Source organism: Colius striatus, chromosome 2 (genome assembly GCF_028858725.1).
Source record: "Colius striatus isolate bColStr4 chromosome 2, bColStr4.1.hap1, whole genome shotgun sequence".
NCBI classification, from domain to species: Eukaryota; Metazoa; Chordata; class Aves; order Coliiformes; family Coliidae; genus Colius; species Colius striatus.
In genome coordinates this window covers 76,209,919-76,230,016 of record NC_084760.1, presented here as the reverse complement: position 1 = coordinate 76,230,016, position 20,098 = coordinate 76,209,919, and the positions used below count along the sequence as shown (strand labels likewise).

Here is a 20,098-nt window from a genome sequence, read left to right as displayed (position 1 = left end):
CTGCTGGCCACACTCTTCTTGATGCATCCCAGAATGACATTGGCCTTCTTGGCCACAAGGGCACATTGCTGGTTCATATTTAGCTTATTATCAATCAGGACTCCCAGGTCTCTCTCTGCAGAGCTGCTCTTCAGCAGTTTGACCCCCAGCCTGTACTGGTACATGGGGTTGCTCCTTCCCAGAGGCAGGCAGGACTCTGCACTTGTCCTTGTTGGACCTCACGAGGTTCCTCTCTGCCCAACTCTCAAGCCAGTCGAGATCCTGTTGAATGGCAGCACAGCCTTCTGGGGAATCAGCCAGTCCTCCCAGTTTGGTGTTATCAGCCAACTTGCTGAGGGTACACTGTCCCCTCTCATCCAGATCATTGATGAAGATGTTGAATGAGACTGGTCCCATAATCGATCCTTGTGGAACTTCACTGGCCACAGGCCTCCACCTCGATTTCATGCCATTGATCACCGCCCTCTGGGCTCTGTCATTCAGCCAGCTCTCGACCCACTTCACTGTCCACTCATCCAAGCCATGCTGCCTGAGATTTCTTTCTGATGAGGATGTTAAAGGAGACGGTGCCAGAAGTCTTGCTAAAGTCAAGGTAGATGACATCCGCTGCTCTCCCCTCATCTAGCCAGCTGGTTATGTTCTCATAGAAGGCTATCAGGTTGGTCAAACAGGATTTCCCCTTGGTGAAGCCATGTTGACTCCCCCTGATAACCATCTTTTCCTTCGTATGTTCAGTGATAACATTCAGGATGAGTTGTTTCATCACCTTTCCAGGGATGGAGGTGAGGCTGACTGGCCCATCAGGACCCATTGACTTATGAGTCTTAAGCTTGGACAACAAGTCTTTAACCTCTTCTTCTTCCACCCAGGGCAAGTGCTCTGCTGTCCTGGCCATCCCATTTTCCCTGCCGGACTGGGCTTCTCAAGGGCCAACCTTGGCCGTAAAGACTAAAGCAAAGAAGGCATTCAGTAGCTCAGCCTTCTCTGCATCCTCTGTCACCAGGGCACCCTCAGAGTTTAGCAGCTGGCCCACATCCTCCCTCATCATCCTTCTGCTACTGATGTGCTTGAAAAATGCCTTATTACTGTCCTTAACATGCCTGGCTAAATTTAATTCTAGAAGGGCTCTAGCCTTCCTAGTTGCACCCCTGCATGCCCTGGCAATGTTCCTATACTCTTCCCAAGAAGCCAGCCCCTGTTTCCACCTCTCATAGATGGCTGCTTTCTGCCTGAGTTGTCCCAGCAGATCCTTGCTCATCCATGGGGGCCTCCTACCTCCTTTTCCTCCTTTCTTGCGCATTGGGACACATTGATCCTGCAGTTGGAGGAAGCGCTGCTTGAAGACTGGCCAGCTCTCATTGGCACTTCTGTCTTCTAGAATCATATCCCATGAGATCTGTCCAAGTAGATCTTTGAAGAGGCCAAAGTTGGCTCGCCTGAAATCCAGGGTCATGGTCCTGCTTTGTGTCCTGCCTCTTCCACACAGGATCTTGAACTCTACCATCTCGTGGTTTCTGCAGCCAAGGCTGCCTCCAACCTTCACATCCCCAACCAGGCCCTCATTATTCATCAGTACCAGGTCCAGCAGCACACCCCTCCTTGTTGGTTCTTCAATCATCTGCGACAGGAAGTTGTCGTCAACAATCTGTAGGAACCTCCTGTACTGTGTGTGCTTGGCTGTGTGGCTATCCCAGCAACTATCAGGGTGGTTGAAATCCCCCATGTGGACCAGGGATTGTGATTGTGAGGCAGCTCTCAGCTGTTCACAGAAGACCTCATCCACTTCCTCCTCCTGATCAGGTGCCCCGTAGCAAACTCCTACAACAATATCCCCTGCCTTGCCCTGCCCATTAATTTTTACCCATAAGCACTCTACCTGCTCCTCATCCCCACCCAGGCACAGTTTGGTACACATTAATTGCTCCCTCACATAGAGAGTAACTCCACATCCATGCCTTGTCAGTCTATCTTTCCTGAACAATACATAGCCCTCCATGGCTGTGCTTCAGTCATGGCAGCTGTCTCACCACGTCTCTGTGACTGCAGTGAGGTCGTAGCCCCGCATCCACATCTCCAGTTCCTCCTGCTTATTCCCCAGGCTGCATGCACTGGTGTAGAGGCAGTGCAGGGGCTTACTCAAAACACACAGGTTTCCCTGGGTGGATGCAGGAGGATCCTCCCCGGTTTGACTCTTTCTCAGGGTGGTCAAGCCTTCCGTATCTCAGCCCAGTGTGCAGATGAAGAGCACTTATCCTTGCATTCCCTGTCCTGCCCTGTTTCCCAGCTAGAGAGGACAGCTTGTTGTTTTGCTTCTCTTCCCACCCCCTAATTCCCTTAGTTTAAAGATCTCTTTATTAAGTTTGCTAGCCTACTCCCAAATATTCCAGTGCCCTTACAGGAGAGATAAATCCCATCCCGTCCTATCAAGCTGTAGTCCCCAAGGAAGGATCCATTGTCAAAGTACCCAAAGCCTTCCTGCCAGCACCAGCCTCTCAGCCAGGAGTTCACTTGGCTGTTTTTTCCATTGCAGACTCCCCCTTTATCTCTAGTGAATTGGACAGAGGAGAAAATAACCTGAGCCCCTCTACCTTTTATCTGCTCCCCCGAGGTTTTAAAATCCATCTGGACCCTGGAGATGTCATGCCTCATGACATCATTCATACCTACATGGAACACAACTAAGGGGTAGTGGCCTGCATCCCTGATGAGCCGTGGCACTCTCTCGGCCACATCCCTGATCTTTGTCCTTTTTTTTGTTACCAGGGTCCAAGGCTTGTTAGATCCACTGGAGGCTTGCACCTGATTGTGGAAGCCTCTGTCTTTCTCCACCTCTGCCCCTCTAATACTACAGAGTCTACTCACAGTTTCCTGCAGCTCTTTCACCAGGCACTGTAGTTTTTCAGCTTGAGGGCACCTATGACACATGGTTGCCTCAAAAGCATAGGTCACTAAGCATCCTAAACACTCCCTGTACTCCACTGGACTGAAGTGTCTCTACTAACCAGTTCTGTCTGGGTGGATGCACTGACCTTCACCTGGGTTTTGTCCACCTGAGCCTTGGCTTTAGTCCTCAGGCGAGTGCTCTTGCTAGGCTGAAGCTAGGGCACTTCTCTAACTTCTGTTTTTGTATGTGGGCCGTGGGGTTGTTCCCTGCCCATCCTCCTTGCTCACCCTGCCTGCATGAACTGTCGTGCCACACCTGGGTGCCGCATCACTCCCTGTTTGCCACCTCTGTTCACCATGCTCCTGGTCACTGGCGCTCCCTGGGAGATGATTAAATCCCCCATGGTTGCTGCGGCTCCGCCTCCCGGCAAGACCATCGCCCTCACTAGAGCTGCCTGGTCCTGGTGGCTCTCCTCGCTTTTCCTCCACTCCCCATGCTCCAGGAACCCCTGGATTACCTCAATCAGCCGCAAATAAACGAGCCTTGACTCCACTGTGTGTCCCACTGAAAAAATGAAGGTACCTTCCCCTCCTGACACCTCCAGAAGCAACATTTTGAGAGACAATCAGAATATATCTCCATAATTCAGGCTTAGAAACTACCTAAAGTAGCCTAAGTTACCAAGTTACAGTTAATGTCAAATGCACTACCCGGCCTTCCACCCAGCCACACTCCACGCTTGTTTCTGTCCTAACACTCCTACCAGGAAATGATCAGTTTAAAAGTAGTTTAACAATAAACAGCAATTGCACAATACTGTTTCTTATACCACTGTACAACACTTCCACCTAACTTCTTCTTTCACTGTTCACACTGTATAAAAGCGTTCACAGAACCATGATGTGAAGCAACAAAGATTAGATGAATCAGTCTCATCTTACATTTTTTTCCTACTAAAATAAGAAGAGAAATACTTTACACACAAGTTCGACAGCATATTATTAGTTACAAATGCATGAAGGAAGCATTGCTTGCTGTTAGTATTTGTTATATGAAAGTTAAAACAAGCTACTAGTTCGTCCATATGTGCTGTCACATATCCAGAAATACTGCTGAAACACAGAGAAGTAGGAAAAAAAGTATGTCAAATGCTCCCAAACAGATGGGCTTTACACATCAAAGGGCATGCCAGGTGGACTGAAAGCTGAAAAAAACCTGAGATATATTTAATCCATTAACTGATTTTCCTTCTACTGGCAGCACACTTAAAAGTCTTTCTAATCCAGCAACACCATTTTACTTTTTTATGTAGTTCCTTCATAACTTCCTGCAAATAAATTAAAAAAACTATGTGAAACATTTTTTTCTACTGCACCCAGTTCTTTATCAAGAAATCAGTCTTCCAGTCCATTTTTCAGTCATACAACAAGGGGGGTTAACATAGTGGGTTGTATATCTTTTTACTTTAAATGTAAGGATTTAATTACTCTAACATCAGTTAAAAAAATTTGAACAAAACCCGTTCTAATAGAGTGTAAAATTAGAATAAACACAAGTCAAACCACGGGACACAAATCAAGAAAGTTCCAAATTGCCATCTTCCCTTGCTAAACCACAAACTACCCTCTCCCATAGACCAACCTTTGTTCCTGTCACAGTAAAAAGTGGCTGTGGATTATATAATGGAAGGCAAAAGTCAAAGCATTACTCTATTCTCATGTTATGCAGGCAGATATTTTAACAACATAACTCAACTCCACTATGTTTAAGAGATAAGCCACACGTTTCCTGAGAAGACCTGGGAGATGAGAATCTTCCTAGCTTTTCTTCCTGAAGCATTTTAATCCACATTTAACAAGATCAGAGGACAACCCTTTCTATAAACCTCTCTGAAGCTCCATTCCTTGCTCCCTCCAACTATTCTACTTGTTAAATAAGAAAAGCAAACCAAAGTAAACCTCAGTGTCTCCTGGGTGACCTTTTCTGTAAAAGAAGGCACTTTAGCCTCCACCTGACTGCAGTATGAGATGAACTTAAAAAAGGTCCACACTGGATTTACTAAATCAGAGTACTTCCACCTCTTTTCCTCCCTTACCCAGAATAACATTCAACATGAAACAGATAGGAGAAAGATTTCATGCGAAACGCTTCCTCGGTTTACATTTTCTTCTATCACATTCTGGCCCTATCAAACATCCATCTAAAGCTAACTCAAGTTACTCCAACCCAAGGAGATGCAAAGATGCATGATGAGTTGATTATTTTTGATTTTAAAAACCTCTCATGTATAATGTCAAGCACTAAACATATTTTAAGCCATTTAATAACAAAACTCATTTATACAAATTTGTTTATTTCCCTGCTGGGTATAAAATACCCAAAGGGGGCACTTCTGCTGATCCGAACTCACCCCTTTTTCTGAAAGATTCAGTGTTGGTAAGTGCAAAGCTCTGGTGTGGGAAGATTTCCAGTCAACTGGCATTACATTACCGTAGTTATCTGTCAAAGCATTCCAAATCCTGAGGAGAGGAATAAAGGAATAAAAATGCACATCGTATAACAAGTAGCAACTGATTATCAGTAAACATATTCATAATTGTAATGTATTTCTATCAACAACTATTTTTTCCTCCCTAAATATTCATCTGCAAGTTACTGAGAATATTTTTCTAATGTTTTGAAGCTAAAAGGCTTTTTCTACAAATGTAATTTATTCTTTTTAAACCAACAACGTATGCACATAAGTGAAATAAAGCAATGTGATGAAGAGACAGCTTCGTTACTAATTATATAACCATACCAAAAATCTGTCTTGCAGGTGGATGAGACCTTTCTTTAATGAAATCCGAGCTGAGCTGTAAATTCCATTGCTAGTGTTGTTCTTGTTCTCCTTGTTTTTTGCACATTAAAATAAAAAAACTCAGTAGAGGCTGAGTATCAGATTCTTGGGTTAATCTTTCTTCTTTCCATTTATTACTGAATAATGAACATGCACAAACTGTACTAAATTTCTGCAAGAATTTAGTTCTATTCAGAAGCACTCTTGCTGAGCTCAGCTCACCACTCTTGTTCATAGTTGATCTTAACTGCGTTTATAGACTGTACAACCTCTCCGGCTGTACTAGAAGCTTGCATATGCAGCCCTATTGGTGTATGGCAGTCTCTGAAATAAAGCAGCCTTGTTAGCAGTTTGCTGCCTCAAGTTATCTGCCTCTAAGCACTGGGCTATGGGTGCATGTTTGGAGCCGTTGCCTAGCTAGGCTCTGGGGCGGCCAGAGGAATGGTTGAACCAAACACAGAAGGGCAGACAGAGCCTCATCATGCCCAACTTGTCTCTGACTCATGGTTCTCTAAACTTACCACACTGTTAGTACCATAAATATATAGCTTTTTTGGTCCCTCTTCTCTTAGAATAAGACACACAGTTTAGTTACCTCAAATAAAAACTGCAGTATTTTTAATGAAGCTTTACCAAAGTTTACTGTAAAATAACAAGTTAAATACTTCTAAAATAATGTTAAAAACAGGAAAACGGCACAGATCAGGAAGTTTTTATCGTTGGGTGGAAAAAACCCTATTATCTCGGCTGCAGTGGAGATTTTATTCTCCCTCTGCTTTCCGTACTTTCCACGCTCAATTTCAAATGCTGAAACAGCGGCATTTCGCAAAACGCTAAAAACCAGTACCCTCGATCTCTCTGTATTTCAGAGCTGCTACTTTTTCTCGCCCTGGAACTAAAAAGTGCCGGGATGCTCATAGAGCTCCCCGGCGGTTAAGGGAGGAAAACCAGAAGGCTCATTGTCAAACCCGTCGACAGCGGCGCAGGTTGAATGTACCCAACTGCCCTCGGCTCCGAGTCGCAGTCGCGGCCCGGGCACGAGCCCGGGTTCAGCGGCTCTCAGCTGCAGTCCCGGGGGCGGGGAAAGGCTTCAACTCCCGCAGCCCATAAGCCCTGCCGGGACCCAGCGAAAGGAAGGCCCAGGCCAGAAGGCCCAGGGACAACGCTCAGGGTAGTGCTAGCGAGCCGCGGAACCCCCGTCCCTTCCCTGTGCCCGCGTCCCCGCACCGGCGGTACCCTCAGGCCGGGTCAGGCCTTCTCCTGCGGTGGGACAGCTACTGCCGCTCCGCTCCCTGTCTCCCCCGTGGGCCTGCACTCACTCGTCATCCTGCAGGGCGCTCTGCTCCGTGAGGGGCCGCAGCGGAACGCGGCTTTCGCCACCGCCAGTCCGGGCCTGCGGGGGCTCAAAACAGAAGGACAACTTCGCCCCCAAATCCCCAGCGCCCCAGCCGCCTTTGTCGCGGGTTGTCTCGGGACCGCTCCCTGCCGAAGGCTGGAAGCCCGAGAAGTCCTGCCAATCCCCCGGGTCTCGCTGCGAGGCCGCCGCCGCCATAGCTGCCACCGCAGCTGGAGACACCGGGCCGCGCGGCCCCGATCGCGGCTCCCGGCGCTGCGAGCTCCCGACGCCTCCCGCAGATCGGGGGCAGGGGGGAGAGGTGGGGCGGAGCGTGTAGCGGCGCGGGGCCGCCCAACGGCTGCAGTGGGCGGGGCCTGGCGCGCGGAAGAGGGAGGCGACGCGGCCCCAGCGGTAGCGGGAGGGACGCAGGTGGCGGCCAGCCTTGTGTCAGGTATCAGAGCCTCCGTACTCGGCGTTCCTGAGGCCACACCTCAAGTACCCTGTTCACTTTTGGGCCCCTCACTATAAGAAAGACACTGAGGTTCTGGAGCGTGTCCAGAGATGGGCAACGAAGCCCAAATGAAAGGTCTGGAGAACAAGTCTGATGAGGAGCAGCTGAGGGGAGTTCGGGATGTTTACTCTGGAGGAGGCTGAGGGGAGACACGATCACTCTGTACAACTACCTGAAAGGAGTGTAGCAAGGTGGGGATCGGTCTCTTGCAAGAAGTCATCGGACACGAAGAAGCAGCCTGAAGTTGCACCCGGGGAGGTTTAGATTAGGTACCAGGATTTTTTTTTTTTTTTTTTTTTAATACCTGGAGGTATTTAAAAGCCATGTAGATGTGTTTTGGGACAGGGTTGAGTGGTTGGCAGTGCTGGGTAAACAATTGGACTTGATGATCTTAAAGGTTGTTTCAAACATGAAAAATTCTGTGATTCTACGAAAGAAAGCCAGACTGGACTGGCCCAGTGAGCATCATCACTTCCAGCCACTTCTCAGGTTTTTTTTCTGTATGCTAAACACAGCAGCCACAGGTTTATGGCAGGTGCTTTTGAGGCAGCAAGTAAGGCCATTTGACTTAGATGTGAAAGGGGAAGGAGGTGTGTTTGCAATAATTTTATTGTAACCTGGTAACCTAGGGATGGGTGTCTCTTGCTGACATTTTTCTCTCAGCCACCTAACACCTATAAAACTAAGTTTTGGAGACACTTGGTTGTTATTAGTACAGTGTCTCCTGTGCCTCTCCCTTGCTAGCGTTACATTGTGTCCTTGCGTGAAATGCACAAAAATAACTGTCTGCCCTAGTAAGTCATTAGGGGCTTTGCAGTAATTATTAGGACACTTGATTATTACAGCTACTTCTGTCCAAGAATTGATGCAGTGATTAGGAGCAATCTAGATTCAGGGTGTACTATGTTTGAAAAATGTGGACATTTCCAGTTCTTTTACCATGCGTCTCAAAAGGATGCAATAGAATGGGAAGTAGAAAGCACATCAAGGGTAGCCACAGGTATGGAACAGCTCCCGAAGACTCATCTTGGGCTTTTTAGCAGAGAAAAAATGGAGTGCAGACAGAGCTCTCTAATGGGTGGCATATAGACACTGATCCACTGCTGCTTTGAATGCAGAAAGTCAGGGATATGCAATGACAATAATCAAGGAGTATGTTCAAAGAAAGAAAAGGAGGCTGTTTTTCATAGAACAAGTAGTTAAGCTTAAAAACTCCTTGCCTCAGGAAGTTACTTACCAGAACTTTACATCAGATCCATTAACTTACAAAGTAGTAGAAGAAAAAAACCATTATAGGCTAACAGGTATGTCCATGAAGTACAAATTATGATTCCAGACGCTTTCCATAGGACCATGTATTAGAGTCCTCATATAGTGATTTTGTCTTTCTGATATGTACAACTATACAACATGGACTCAGTTGCAGGGCAAAAGTCTAACTTTGCATTTGATAAAATTTACTGAATGCTGACACTATTTATATTTCACAAATCCTTCTAATGTGAAAATTCTTCAGTGTAAACTCCAGAACTTCCCGAACTGGAAACTGTTCTTTACCCACAGTATGTTCTGAGATCTGTTCTGACCTAAAGGTCAGCAGGCCAGTAACACAATTTCCTACTCCCAGGGAAAAAAAACCTCACTAAATTATCAAGATTTCATCTATCGTCTCAAAGATCATGGAATGGAAACAATAAATGTGAATATTTAAGAAAAGATGCATCAATAGGTTTAAAATTTTTTTATTGTGCTGCCATGAGCCAAATTACAAGAAACCGCCTTACAGTTAAAAAAGTAAACAAGCAATCTGCTGAACTGCAGTGCACTGAGTGCCACATATGCATCTATTTTTCAGAAAATTATATCTGCATTTCTCTTACAAGAGCACAACAGGAACCAAAGTAAAAGAGTGTAATGGATACAGCACATAGGATAAATCATATCTTTAAAATAATAATAATAAAATAATAATAATAAAAAACATTTTACACCATGTCCTATATCCTGCTAATATTTTCAGAATATGGCCTTGATTGTAAAACAAAAGCAAGCATGTACAATTTCTGGATAAAGACTGCTTACTCTTAAGCAAGCAATGGATGTTTTGTCTTGACAAAATCTTTGTAGTAACTGGACAGAAACATCTCTGTTTCAAAATCAGACTGAATACAAAGCACTGGGGAGGCTACATTTTTTCTTATTGGTGGTTGGAAACTGAAGTTGTATAAGCAGAAAAAATGTTGACCCTTAATGATACACCTATTTTTTTTTCTTTGATGCAAACAGCTAGAACACCTTTTTGATATTCTAAAACAAAAAAATTGTTAATCTTCAGATTAATAAATTAGGTCATTATAATAATAAATTAGGTTTTTTTTTCAGTTTTAAAGTTCAGCAACCTCTGATCAAGTATTTACAACAATACTTGAGAGTTCCTTTACAAAAAATACATTTTCTTTTCACATTAAGCATACTGGGTATCTGTGTCTCTTTTGACAAGCATTTGTAAAAGAAAAAAGGCAATGCACAAATGGGTAATTAGTATAAAAGTGCCAAGACCTGTCTGGAAAGTTAACATTGTATTATACAGTCAGAGTTATAAATGAGGCAAGCTACAACAAACTTCCAGCTTAATGTGGACAATATTCCAGTAGTTGTTTCAAACAATTGTTTGAAAAAAAAACCCCAAAAACAAAAAGAAAGAAAGAAAAAAAAAAAGGAAAATCCAGGCGCTGATGGTGTTACTCTATGGAGCTGATTAGTGCTGTATGTATATTGTCATCAGTGTCTCTAGCCAATGCATTCATTAAAAAGCCTTTCTAAGGCTAAGCAGGAAAAGAAAAATAAGAAACACCCTGAAATGTAGCAAGTAGCAAGAGCAACGCTTACTGCTATAATCGTGCACATACTATACACACGCAAACACAAGAGTGCACACACACACACGCGCACACATGCGCACGCACACACCAACACATTCAAATCAAATCAAATCAAACTGTAGGTAGAATGAGATGCTCTTTTCTTATCTTTCCTAAACTCACAAGCGATTAAGCATTGATATGGAATGCCTGTTTATCTGTTTCTGCTCTCAGTAAAATCTCTCTCTGATAAAAATACATTCAACAAGAAAAAAAATAGAAAAAAATATATACTGTATACATAGTATTTTATATATACAGTATATATCTGTATAGTGTATATACACATGCATGTATATATACAAAACGTATACCTACATGCATTTGTGTATACATATATATACACAAACATACAAATACTTTGTTGTTTTTAGCATAATTATATTTACATAAATATTCCTATAATGCTAAAGTTTAAAGAAGCATGATTTTTTTTTTTCTGAGCTTCAAAAAAGGTGCTTGAGTAATATACAATTAAAATTAAGCAGCTTCCTAGTATGGAAGTAGTTTCTAAATCTGCATACCTGTAAATAAGAACATCAACAGGAAAAAAAAAAAAGACAACCTTAAAACAGTCTCTTTTTACTCTCTTGTAAGCAAGAGCTTTGTCCAACAACAACATTTTTTCCTTCTGTATGAACAACCAGAGATTGATATAAAATAACAAAACAAAACCACAACAGACAAAACAAACAAACAAAAGCCCCTGGAACTGCATGGTGTTCTTGACTTTTTCCTTCCTTCCTTCAATACTGCTGTGAAAAGATCCAGTGCTCATATCAGGAATTAGGCCTCAGTCATTTGCTAACTCTGCCAAAGTCTGGCTAATCTAGCCAATCAGCTTCGAAGAAAACAAAAATAAAAACAAAAAGCAGCACAAGGTATAATTTTATACATCCTTAACAAATCCACCCTTTATTTTCTGCTATAACCTTTTCCTTGCTATTTTATTAACTACTGCAGCTTCTCATCATATAGAAAAATATTTGCAGTTACACCACACCTGTGATGTGACAAATGCTGTTCTAGGATTATATTACTGTAGCAACAGCTGGGGGAAAAAAAAAAAATCAGACCTTTTTCATATTTTTTTTTTCACCAGGGGTTAGGCTTTGCTGCAACAGATGCAGTTTCAGAGCAACAAGAAAAAAATACTATCCTGCTGCTTGACAGTATTCTCTATTCAGTTTCTTGTCCAGCAAAACCAGCTTTTCTTCTCTGAAGCTTCCTTTTACCTCACTGCCTACCCCTAGCCCGTGATTCCCCCTCCCCAAAAAAATCTCTATAGCTATGTTACAAGCAAATACATCTTAACAAGTTTTAAAACTTTGGTTCTAAGAAAACACTTGGTCAGTTATCTCAAGGAAAAGTGGGAATGCTTTTTCTGGCACATTGCAGAAGTCAGAGCTCATCCCAGTAAGGTCTTAGAGCTGTACATGTAGTCACAAATCCAATACAATCCACTAAGCAAGTGCACAATTCTAGTTTTATTGTAATAGCAGACAGTCTCTCTCTCTCTTCCTTAAATCCTTGGTAAGGGTGCAATTCTTCAAACTGTTTGATAGAAATTATCTGCCTGTAGGTTGTTCTGTTTCTGCATGCTGTAAAATCCACTGTATCTTGAATCTGGGTCTGCAATTCTTAGCATCCTCTGAGAACTGTCCACCTGGACCATGGTACCTTTCTTGCAGTCCACATATACCAGCTGATTGTTTAGGCAGGAAGGCTGTTATAACAGAAAGGGAATAATGAGTAAATTAAAAGAAAAAAGTATTCCACATATAATTAAAAAAGCACACACAAAAAATCAGATCAGCAATGAAAGAGTCTGGACTTTTGCTAAACTGTGCCAGGCACAATAATAGACAACACCCTCTTCTGAATCACTATTTTTCATCTTCTGAATGGAGCTCTGGTATTCTCATACCTCAGGTAGTTTGTTCATCTGTTCTCTGATAGTATAAAACACCACACAAGAGCTTAACCTTGTTGCCCCAGATATGCAGCAGCTTGTTTAAACAGCCTTTTTATTGCTGATCATTTTCAAGAATGTTTTGCTCCTGGTTGGAATTACAAGTGTAGAATGGGAGAGATCTCAGCTGTTACAGTTAATCCCAGCCATAGGGTGTCCTGTGGCATCCTCTGTTCCTTTTTGAGGTGGTTGATGTATTACTTAATTAGGAAATCATTCACCTTTTATCTAGTATTTGCTAGGCTTTACACCCTTGCAAGGCAGTGTGTTATTGCAGAAGTGTTTTGTCATGGGGCACTTAGTAGAGTTGTTCTTACTTGCTTATAAGTGTAGAATAGAGAATTTAATTTTAAGCAAATATAAGTGAGGGTTTAAGTATGTAATGATCTAACACAAGAATGAACATAAAATATTGCTCAAATATAAAATATATAGAGATGAATTATGTGCACTGGCTTTCCACACCTGCCAGACCTGAGAAGTCTTCAAATGAAAGGTTCTGCAGCTGAAAGAAAGATGAAATGACCCTGAGTACACACTACCCTAAATATTTATGCACTAAGAATGAAGGAGACAGGCAGTAAGCATACTCTATGGATACAGATTAGGTCAGTGAGAATATATATCTAAGCTTGCAATTTAATTGCACAAGTGGAGTGCAATTCTTAAAAACTCCTATTTCCACCGATGTAGCTTCTCTTTTTACTGAAAATTTACATTCAGAGCCCTTATGACAAAGTTTTTTTTACCTAGATATTTGTTACAAACCATTATTTTAAAAATTTTTACATTTGGCTCTTCAAAAGTCTGTGTATTGGATTCACAAAGAAGTCCTGAGGTTCACTGTTGTAATGGAATCATGGCTAAATATTAGCAGTACATTTGTAATTTGAAACATCTTTTCGATTGTCTTTCGTTTGGTATTGATATGGTTTAAGCACAGTTGTTGATTTGTTCTTTATTAAATAGGTGGACTATTTTGAACATAAAGAATATAAGCCAAAACAAAATTTATTACTGGCAACTGTCAAAAGAAAAGAAAAAGTGAATGAGTGACACTGGGTCCAAGAAATCTTAAAAGATAAATTTATGACAAAGACCTTCACAAGAAACCTGGGTTTCAGTATATCAAGAGTCTTCCATTGAGTCTGCGTGCGGCTCAAAGTAGGCATTCTTAGCCTATGCCTTTTGGTAACACTGACTAAACGATGTTTCAGCACGTGAAGTGTTTGAGAAAAATGATGTAAGTAAAACGTACATAAAATTGTTGACTATAGTTCCACAGTTAGAGAGTTACGATTTTCACTTCAGCTTCAACCATTTTGTCACAAAGCACTTGGATGGAGAGTAGCTTTTCTGACAGTTCAGGAGGGAATCCATTAGAATTAAATAATTTAAAAATTTATTTCTTAAGAAATTCAGAAACTGGTATTGCTTACTTGTCTTGAAAGACTGGAAATGGAATAATACTGATTCCTCATGCTTCTCATTTATTTACAATTGAATTCAACTTTATGCTTTGACTGTATGTGTTTTTTTGAAATTACTTTAAAAAAATCTTTGCAGCACTGACAGAAGGAGTATGGACACCATTTTAAAATTACTGTAATTATCTTCTAGGTAGAACTGAATTAAAAATGCTCTCAAATTGGTTCAAGTATGGGCAAAGTCTGTTTGATTAGAATTAAGAAGCGCAAGTGAGATAAATTGGGGCACCGCTATAAATGGCATTTGAATCTGGAGTAAGGGCTTAATCTGCTGATAGAATTGTATTTTTACTGTTAATTTCCAAGCTTCTTACTTTTTTTTTTTGTATTCTGAGAATACTTAATTGCTAGGTATTTCCTGAGATCTCTCTTAAAATATTAATCCCAGAACCATACAATGCAGTTATTAAAAAATGATAAACACTACTAGTACAAACAGTACCTAATGTTGGACAAGACCTTTAAAGAGGATGAAAGTTAAGAAAGCAGAAATATTTCCTAAGAGTTTGAGTGCAGATAAGAAAATTGCATATGTTTACCTACACATTCATAGAGCTGGATTTTTGGATTTCTAGCTAGTGATAGTTCATTATTGCATGGAACAGGAAATGTTTTCAGTTGATAGTGGGGAAAAAAAAACCCCAACCATTTAGAAGACTAATTACCAAGAGACTGATTGGTATAAAATCGTTTCAGATATAAGGAGAAAATAAGAGAGTTTGCATTATATAAACTCGATTGCACCCCACATGATATTCAAGTTAATCTTGTTTTCCAAACATGTGAAAGCCTGGAAATAGACATAAATGTGGCACCTTTGTTGGAGCTTTGTAGCAGGACACTGGAATCCACTGCTTTTTTTGATTGACAAGCAGAAGGACGATGATCAGTAAGAGCGCTATCGTGATCGGAATCGTCACCAAGGCAACAGAGCTAACTGACGTATCTTCACCGGGGTGCGGTCCGCTGCTGCTCCTGTACTCTCCCTGGAGATGACTCATGTCTGCAAGAACGCCAGCAGTTGTCAGTAATTATAAATGGGCCTTGACCAGAAAATGGAACGTAGTTATAAAAGTCCCACTTGTGGCTCTTGTCACTCGTGTGAATTTGGACTCTCCTGAAATGTCACCTTGTTTTTATAAATTAGAACAATTGAAAGCTAGTATCTTGTATAGTGACTGTATTACCTGGGAAAAGGTCATCAAAAGGAGAGGAAATAGGATAGAATCTAAAGCACAGTAACAAGCAACTGACAGTAACCTCTTAGCTCAGCTGTGTTCACATTATCTTATCTGAATTTCCACTTGTAAAAAAACCAAGCAACCCAAACCCATCCTGCTACTATGCTGAGAAAAACTGAGAAATCTTAGGATGAAAGTAATTTTTTTTTCTTCTTTTCTTTTTTCTTTTAATACTAGTAAGGCAAATATGATGTGGTTTTTCTCTCTTGTGTTGAGAACATATTACAATACTTGAGCCACTCAGACTGTGAAAACGGACTGCCAGCAGTCTACTAGACGGTAGCAAGTTTTGCATGTAATTGCAAAGAATGGTAATTTTCAATGACACATACAACATTCCCACATGGTTTGCAGCATGAGCTTAAAATCCCTAGCTCGGACAGTTGCAAACGAGATACTAATGTCTCTGAGAAATGAAAACACTAAAATTTTAGAAATGTAAGCTTATAATTTAGTAAAGTACTTACAATTAATATATCCTTTCTCCAAAAAGTAGTATGCTATGAGATGATATTTAGATTTTAAAACAAAATAGACAAGTTTAGGTAGTCCTTCAAGTATATAATCAAACACACAGAATCACACAGAATCTTAAGGGTTGGAAGAGATCTCGAAAGATCATCTAAGTCCAACTTCCCTGCCAGGGCAGGACCACCTAGAGTAGGTCACAGGAACTCATCCACGGGGTTTTGAATGTCCCCAGAGAAGGAGAAAATCACAGAATGGTAGGGGTTGGAATGGACCTTTAGAGATCATCTAGTCCAACCCCCTTGCAGAGGCAGGTCCACCTAGATCAGGTCACATAAGAATGTGGCCAGGTGGGTCTTGAAGACCTCCAAGGAAGGAGACTCCACACCCTCCCTGGGCAGCCTGTTCCTCTGCTCCATCACCCTCACAGTGAAATAGTTTTTTTCTTATGTTTAAATAGGACTTTTTGTGTTCCATGTTATAGAGTGTTTCCCCCGCTTGGAATGACGATTTCTGCAGAGTTTTAAACAGAAGATGGATTTACATCTTTAGACAACTTTATAATCTCTGTGTCATTACACTTGAAGTGTTTTTTTTTAACTCTGACATTTGTCTCTGATATCTGTCAAGTTGTGGTACATGTTTTCCCGGGTTTGTTTATCAATATAACAATGCCAAATGTATCAAATAAAGTTCTATCAACTCCAGTGGCCTGATAACAGCTGGCTTTCTAGTTTTTGTATCAGAGAAGACACTGCAGAATCACTCCTCTTTCATCATTTTATCGCATTCTTGTATTTTTAGGACTCCATCGTAACAACACAGATGTTTCTTCCAAGCTGAAGACGGAATGGTAATGAGACCAAATTGCATACATATAATTTAATAGACTGACTCATCTTTACTCAAAGCAAATAGCATGTAAGAGTTCTGCAATGAAGAATACTCTCAGATTAACACCTTTTAAAGCATTACACAGATGCTACCTGAATAGAACAAATACAGCATTAAAACATACATTATAAACACAGACTTCAGATAGCTCAGTTTAAATCAGATCTTACCCCTGTGAACGTGGATGATGTCATTTTCACTTGGTGTTGGCCAGTTTGGTACTTCTAGTTCAATGTCTCCTCGAAGATTTGTCTTCTCAATGGGGATGTTAGTAGGTTCTGGTACATACATTTCTAGGAAACAGAAATGTGATTCCCAAATTACAGGCTGCTTAACTTCCCAGCGCTGCTCTTAATTCAGAAAATGTACCTGCCCACCTGCAGTGCTTTGTAGTATGAATCCTTTCATTCTTTCCAGAATTAGCACCATTACTCATCTGGCATTTTGTTTTAAAACCTGTTTCATACTGCATACAGGATACATGCTGACTGCCATGATAATTGTCATAGAATGGTAGGGGTTGGAAGGGACCTTTAGAGATCATCTAGTCCAACCTCCCTGCAGAAGCAGGTTCACCTAGATCAGGTCTCATAGGAACACGTCCAGGTGGGTCTTGAAGACCTCCAAGGAAGGAGACTCCACAACCCCTCTGGGCAGCCTGTGCCACTGCTCTGTCACCCTCATAGTGAAATAGTTTTTTCTTATGTTTAAGTGGAACTTTTTGTGTTCCAGCTTCATCCCATTACCTCTTGTCCTGTTGCTAGCTACTACAGAAAAAAGGGATGTCCCAACCTCCTGACACTCACACTTTAGATATTTGTAAATGTTAGTAAGAATTCCCCTCAATCTCCTCTTCTCCAGACTAAACAGCCCCAGTTCCCGCAGCCTTTCCTCATATGAAAGATGTTCCATTCCCCTGATCATCTTGGTGGCCCTGTGCTGGACTCTCTCCAGTTCTCTGTCCCCATTCAGCTGAGGAGCCCAGAACTGGACACATTACTCTAGATATGGCCTCACCAGGGCAGAGTAGAGGGGAAGCAGAACCTCCCTTGACCTGCTGGCCACACTCTTCTTGATGTATCCCAGGATGCCATTGACCTTCTTGGCCACGAGGGCACATTGCTGGCTCATGGCTAGCTTATTATCAATCAGGACTCCCAGGTCTCTCTCTGCAGAGCTACTCTTCAGCAGTTCGACCCCCAGCCTGTACTGGTGCATGGGGTTGTTCCTTCCCAGATGCAGGACTCTGCACTTGTCCTTGTTGAACCTCATGAGTTTCCTCTCTGCCCAACTCTCAAGCCGGTCGAGATCCCGCTGAATGGCAGCACAGCCTTCTGGGGAATCAGCCAGTCCTCCCAGTTTGGTGTCATCAGCCAACTTGCTAAGGGTACCCTCTGTCCCTTGATCCAGGTCATTGATGAAGATGTTGAACAAGACTGACCCCAGAATCGATCCCTCTGGAACTCCACTGGCCACAGGCCTCCAATTATCCCAATGTTAATGGAATAACATTGTAACATTATCTCAATGTTAATGGAATACAGTTGTGTGGACAAATTTGCTTGTGAAAGTAATGATTTCAGACTTCCATTTACTACAATCTTGCTCCTTTGTGGTAGTAAGCAACAAAAATATCAAGGGAGGGCTACATCTTCCTATCCAATATGTAAACCACCACTGCTGATTTCTTTGCCTTCCTGTTTTTTGTACTCCTCAAAGCAGAAGAATTCCAAGAGGGGCTACGGTTGAATACCCTCAGTTGTCCTGTCAGAAGTAGTTACTAGCTGACTAAACAAAATGTGCAAACTTCTGCAGAAGTATGTCAGGATGTGCATTAAAAACTAGTTGTAATTCTTATGTCCTTTGTGTCCATAGCTAAGAAAATTCCTTATTACTTTTAAGCTGAGTTAAAAAGATAAATAAAGCAATGAGATATTTGAAAAGTGCTGAAGAGACTTGGAAAGGACAGAAATGTTAAACACTGACAATCTGCACAGATGGACGAGTACTCATTTTCTGACTTCAGTAATGTATTTTCATAACCTTGTGAAATGACAAAGCAAGGGCAGGCAACTAATTTGTGAATTCAGAGTTCTCAGAGTAAGTAAAATCCAAACTATATACCGTCTGTTAAGAATATTAATTTTCTTGAAGTCTCAATGTCTGTTGTCTTTTTGATAGTGTTCAAACATGGACTGACCTTCAAAAACCAATTAAAAGCCAATTTACTATCAGCCCTGGAAAACCAGCATTACAATAACCTGGGTTGTCACATCCCATTACCTGGACACATGGGACAGCAGCTTCCCTCCACATTGATGGGTTCAGCACAAGGGAGGGGTGGGCAGCTGACAGTGGAGCAGAGAGTCTGACCCTGGAGGCAGTAGCAGTGTGTGCAGCTGTCAATGTCCCAGCGTTCCTCATCCGCGTATGTTTTTCCACTGAAGTGGCAGACCACTTTCTTTGGAACTGTATCTTCTGTTAAAGGAAAACAGAGTGGTGTGATCACACAGTAATGGCCAACAATACATAAATCTGATTTTTTCCTCAAACACAAAAGTGAAACAATAGCTACAAAGAAATCCTAGCTAAAATTACAAGAGTCTCTCAACATCTTCCAGGAAGTATTTGTGAAAAAAAAAGGTGTCATTTATGCTTCTTTATGAAGTACATAGTTTGCCTGAGCTGCTTCTCATTTTCCACGTGCAAGAGGCTTAAGGATGGATGACTGAGACATGAAATGATGACGTCAGAAGTTATGTGAAAAATTAAGAAAAAAATGTTTTCTGTTTGACTGTTTGAAATTGCCAAGTAATTGTTTCTTAGCAAATCCTATTTAACTATGAAAAATCCTGAACTACCTACATTTCTAATTAACAAAGTTCAAGAAAGATGAACTCAGTCTGGAATACTTGAAGAAAAGAATAGGCAGGGCGCTGAGAAGGATGAAACAACTCTCAAGGAACACAACTGGAAGTGTCTAAGACTATTTATTTTGATACAATAGGTTTTTTCATTCCTTGAAATCATTCCCTGAAACTGCATCAATGGAAAATGGCACTAAAGAAATGGGGTTTTTTTCCTTGTTAGTATTCTATAAATTGGAAACTGCTGTGATCCTAACCCTCAGAAAAAGTAAGGTTCTAGAACACCCTTCCCAAAGCTGGAGAGCTGTAAAGTCAACAATTTTTCAAATAGATTTTGACACAGTACTTAACAGGGTCCTGGACTTGGTGAAACAAGTAGGTCTCAGGATAAAAACACATTACACTTTTTGCCTAAACATTCAATACACTATTTCTTTTATGCTGCATCCTATGCAAGCCTTTTAGGTGGTCTGCAGCATATCTCCTGTCCCACTGTTAAGACAGTCATGAATTGCTTAGCCTAGGATGTTTTTTGCTGCTATAGAACTTCACAGGCACTCAAAACTACACAGCAGAAAACCTCCACAAGCCAGGCAGCACTTAATTTTTAACTTTGCTTCTCTCCATTTTTTCTTCTTAAGACTCAGAAATTATGATGGTGAAACCGTGTGGGCAGCA

The 20,098-nt window shown here is 41.6% G+C and overlaps 2 protein-coding genes across 5 annotated transcripts in view; both read right to left on the bottom strand.

Annotated features, from left to right (window-relative positions):
* The window catches only part of FEZ2 (fasciculation and elongation protein zeta 2), a 32,657-nt gene extending 25,299 nt beyond the window's left edge, over positions 1-7,358 (bottom strand). Inside the window, exons 1-2 of the mRNA XM_061991135.1 lie at positions 7,043-7,358; positions 5,295-5,403 (exon numbers count right to left, since the gene is read on the bottom strand). Coding sequence (XP_061847119.1) covers positions 5,295-5,403; positions 7,043-7,275 — 342 coding nt within the window. The 5' untranslated portion in view covers positions 7,276-7,358. The remainder of the gene's footprint in view (positions 1-5,294; positions 5,404-7,042) is intronic.
* A 1,938-nt stretch (positions 7,359-9,296) lies between these two features.
* The window catches only part of CRIM1 (cysteine rich transmembrane BMP regulator 1), a 195,591-nt gene continuing 184,789 nt past the window's right edge, over positions 9,297-20,098 (bottom strand). For all 4 annotated transcript variants that reach the window (XM_061991131.1, XM_061991132.1, XM_061991133.1 and 1 more), the window contains 4 exons: positions 18,837-19,031; positions 16,724-16,846; positions 14,766-14,953; positions 9,297-12,217 (listed from right to left, as the gene is read on the bottom strand). In XM_061991131.1, coding sequence (XP_061847115.1) covers positions 12,041-12,217; positions 14,766-14,953; positions 16,724-16,846; positions 18,837-19,031 — 683 coding nt within the window. In that variant the 3' untranslated portion in view covers positions 9,297-12,040. The remainder of the gene's footprint in view (positions 12,218-14,765; positions 14,954-16,723; positions 16,847-18,836; positions 19,032-20,098) is intronic.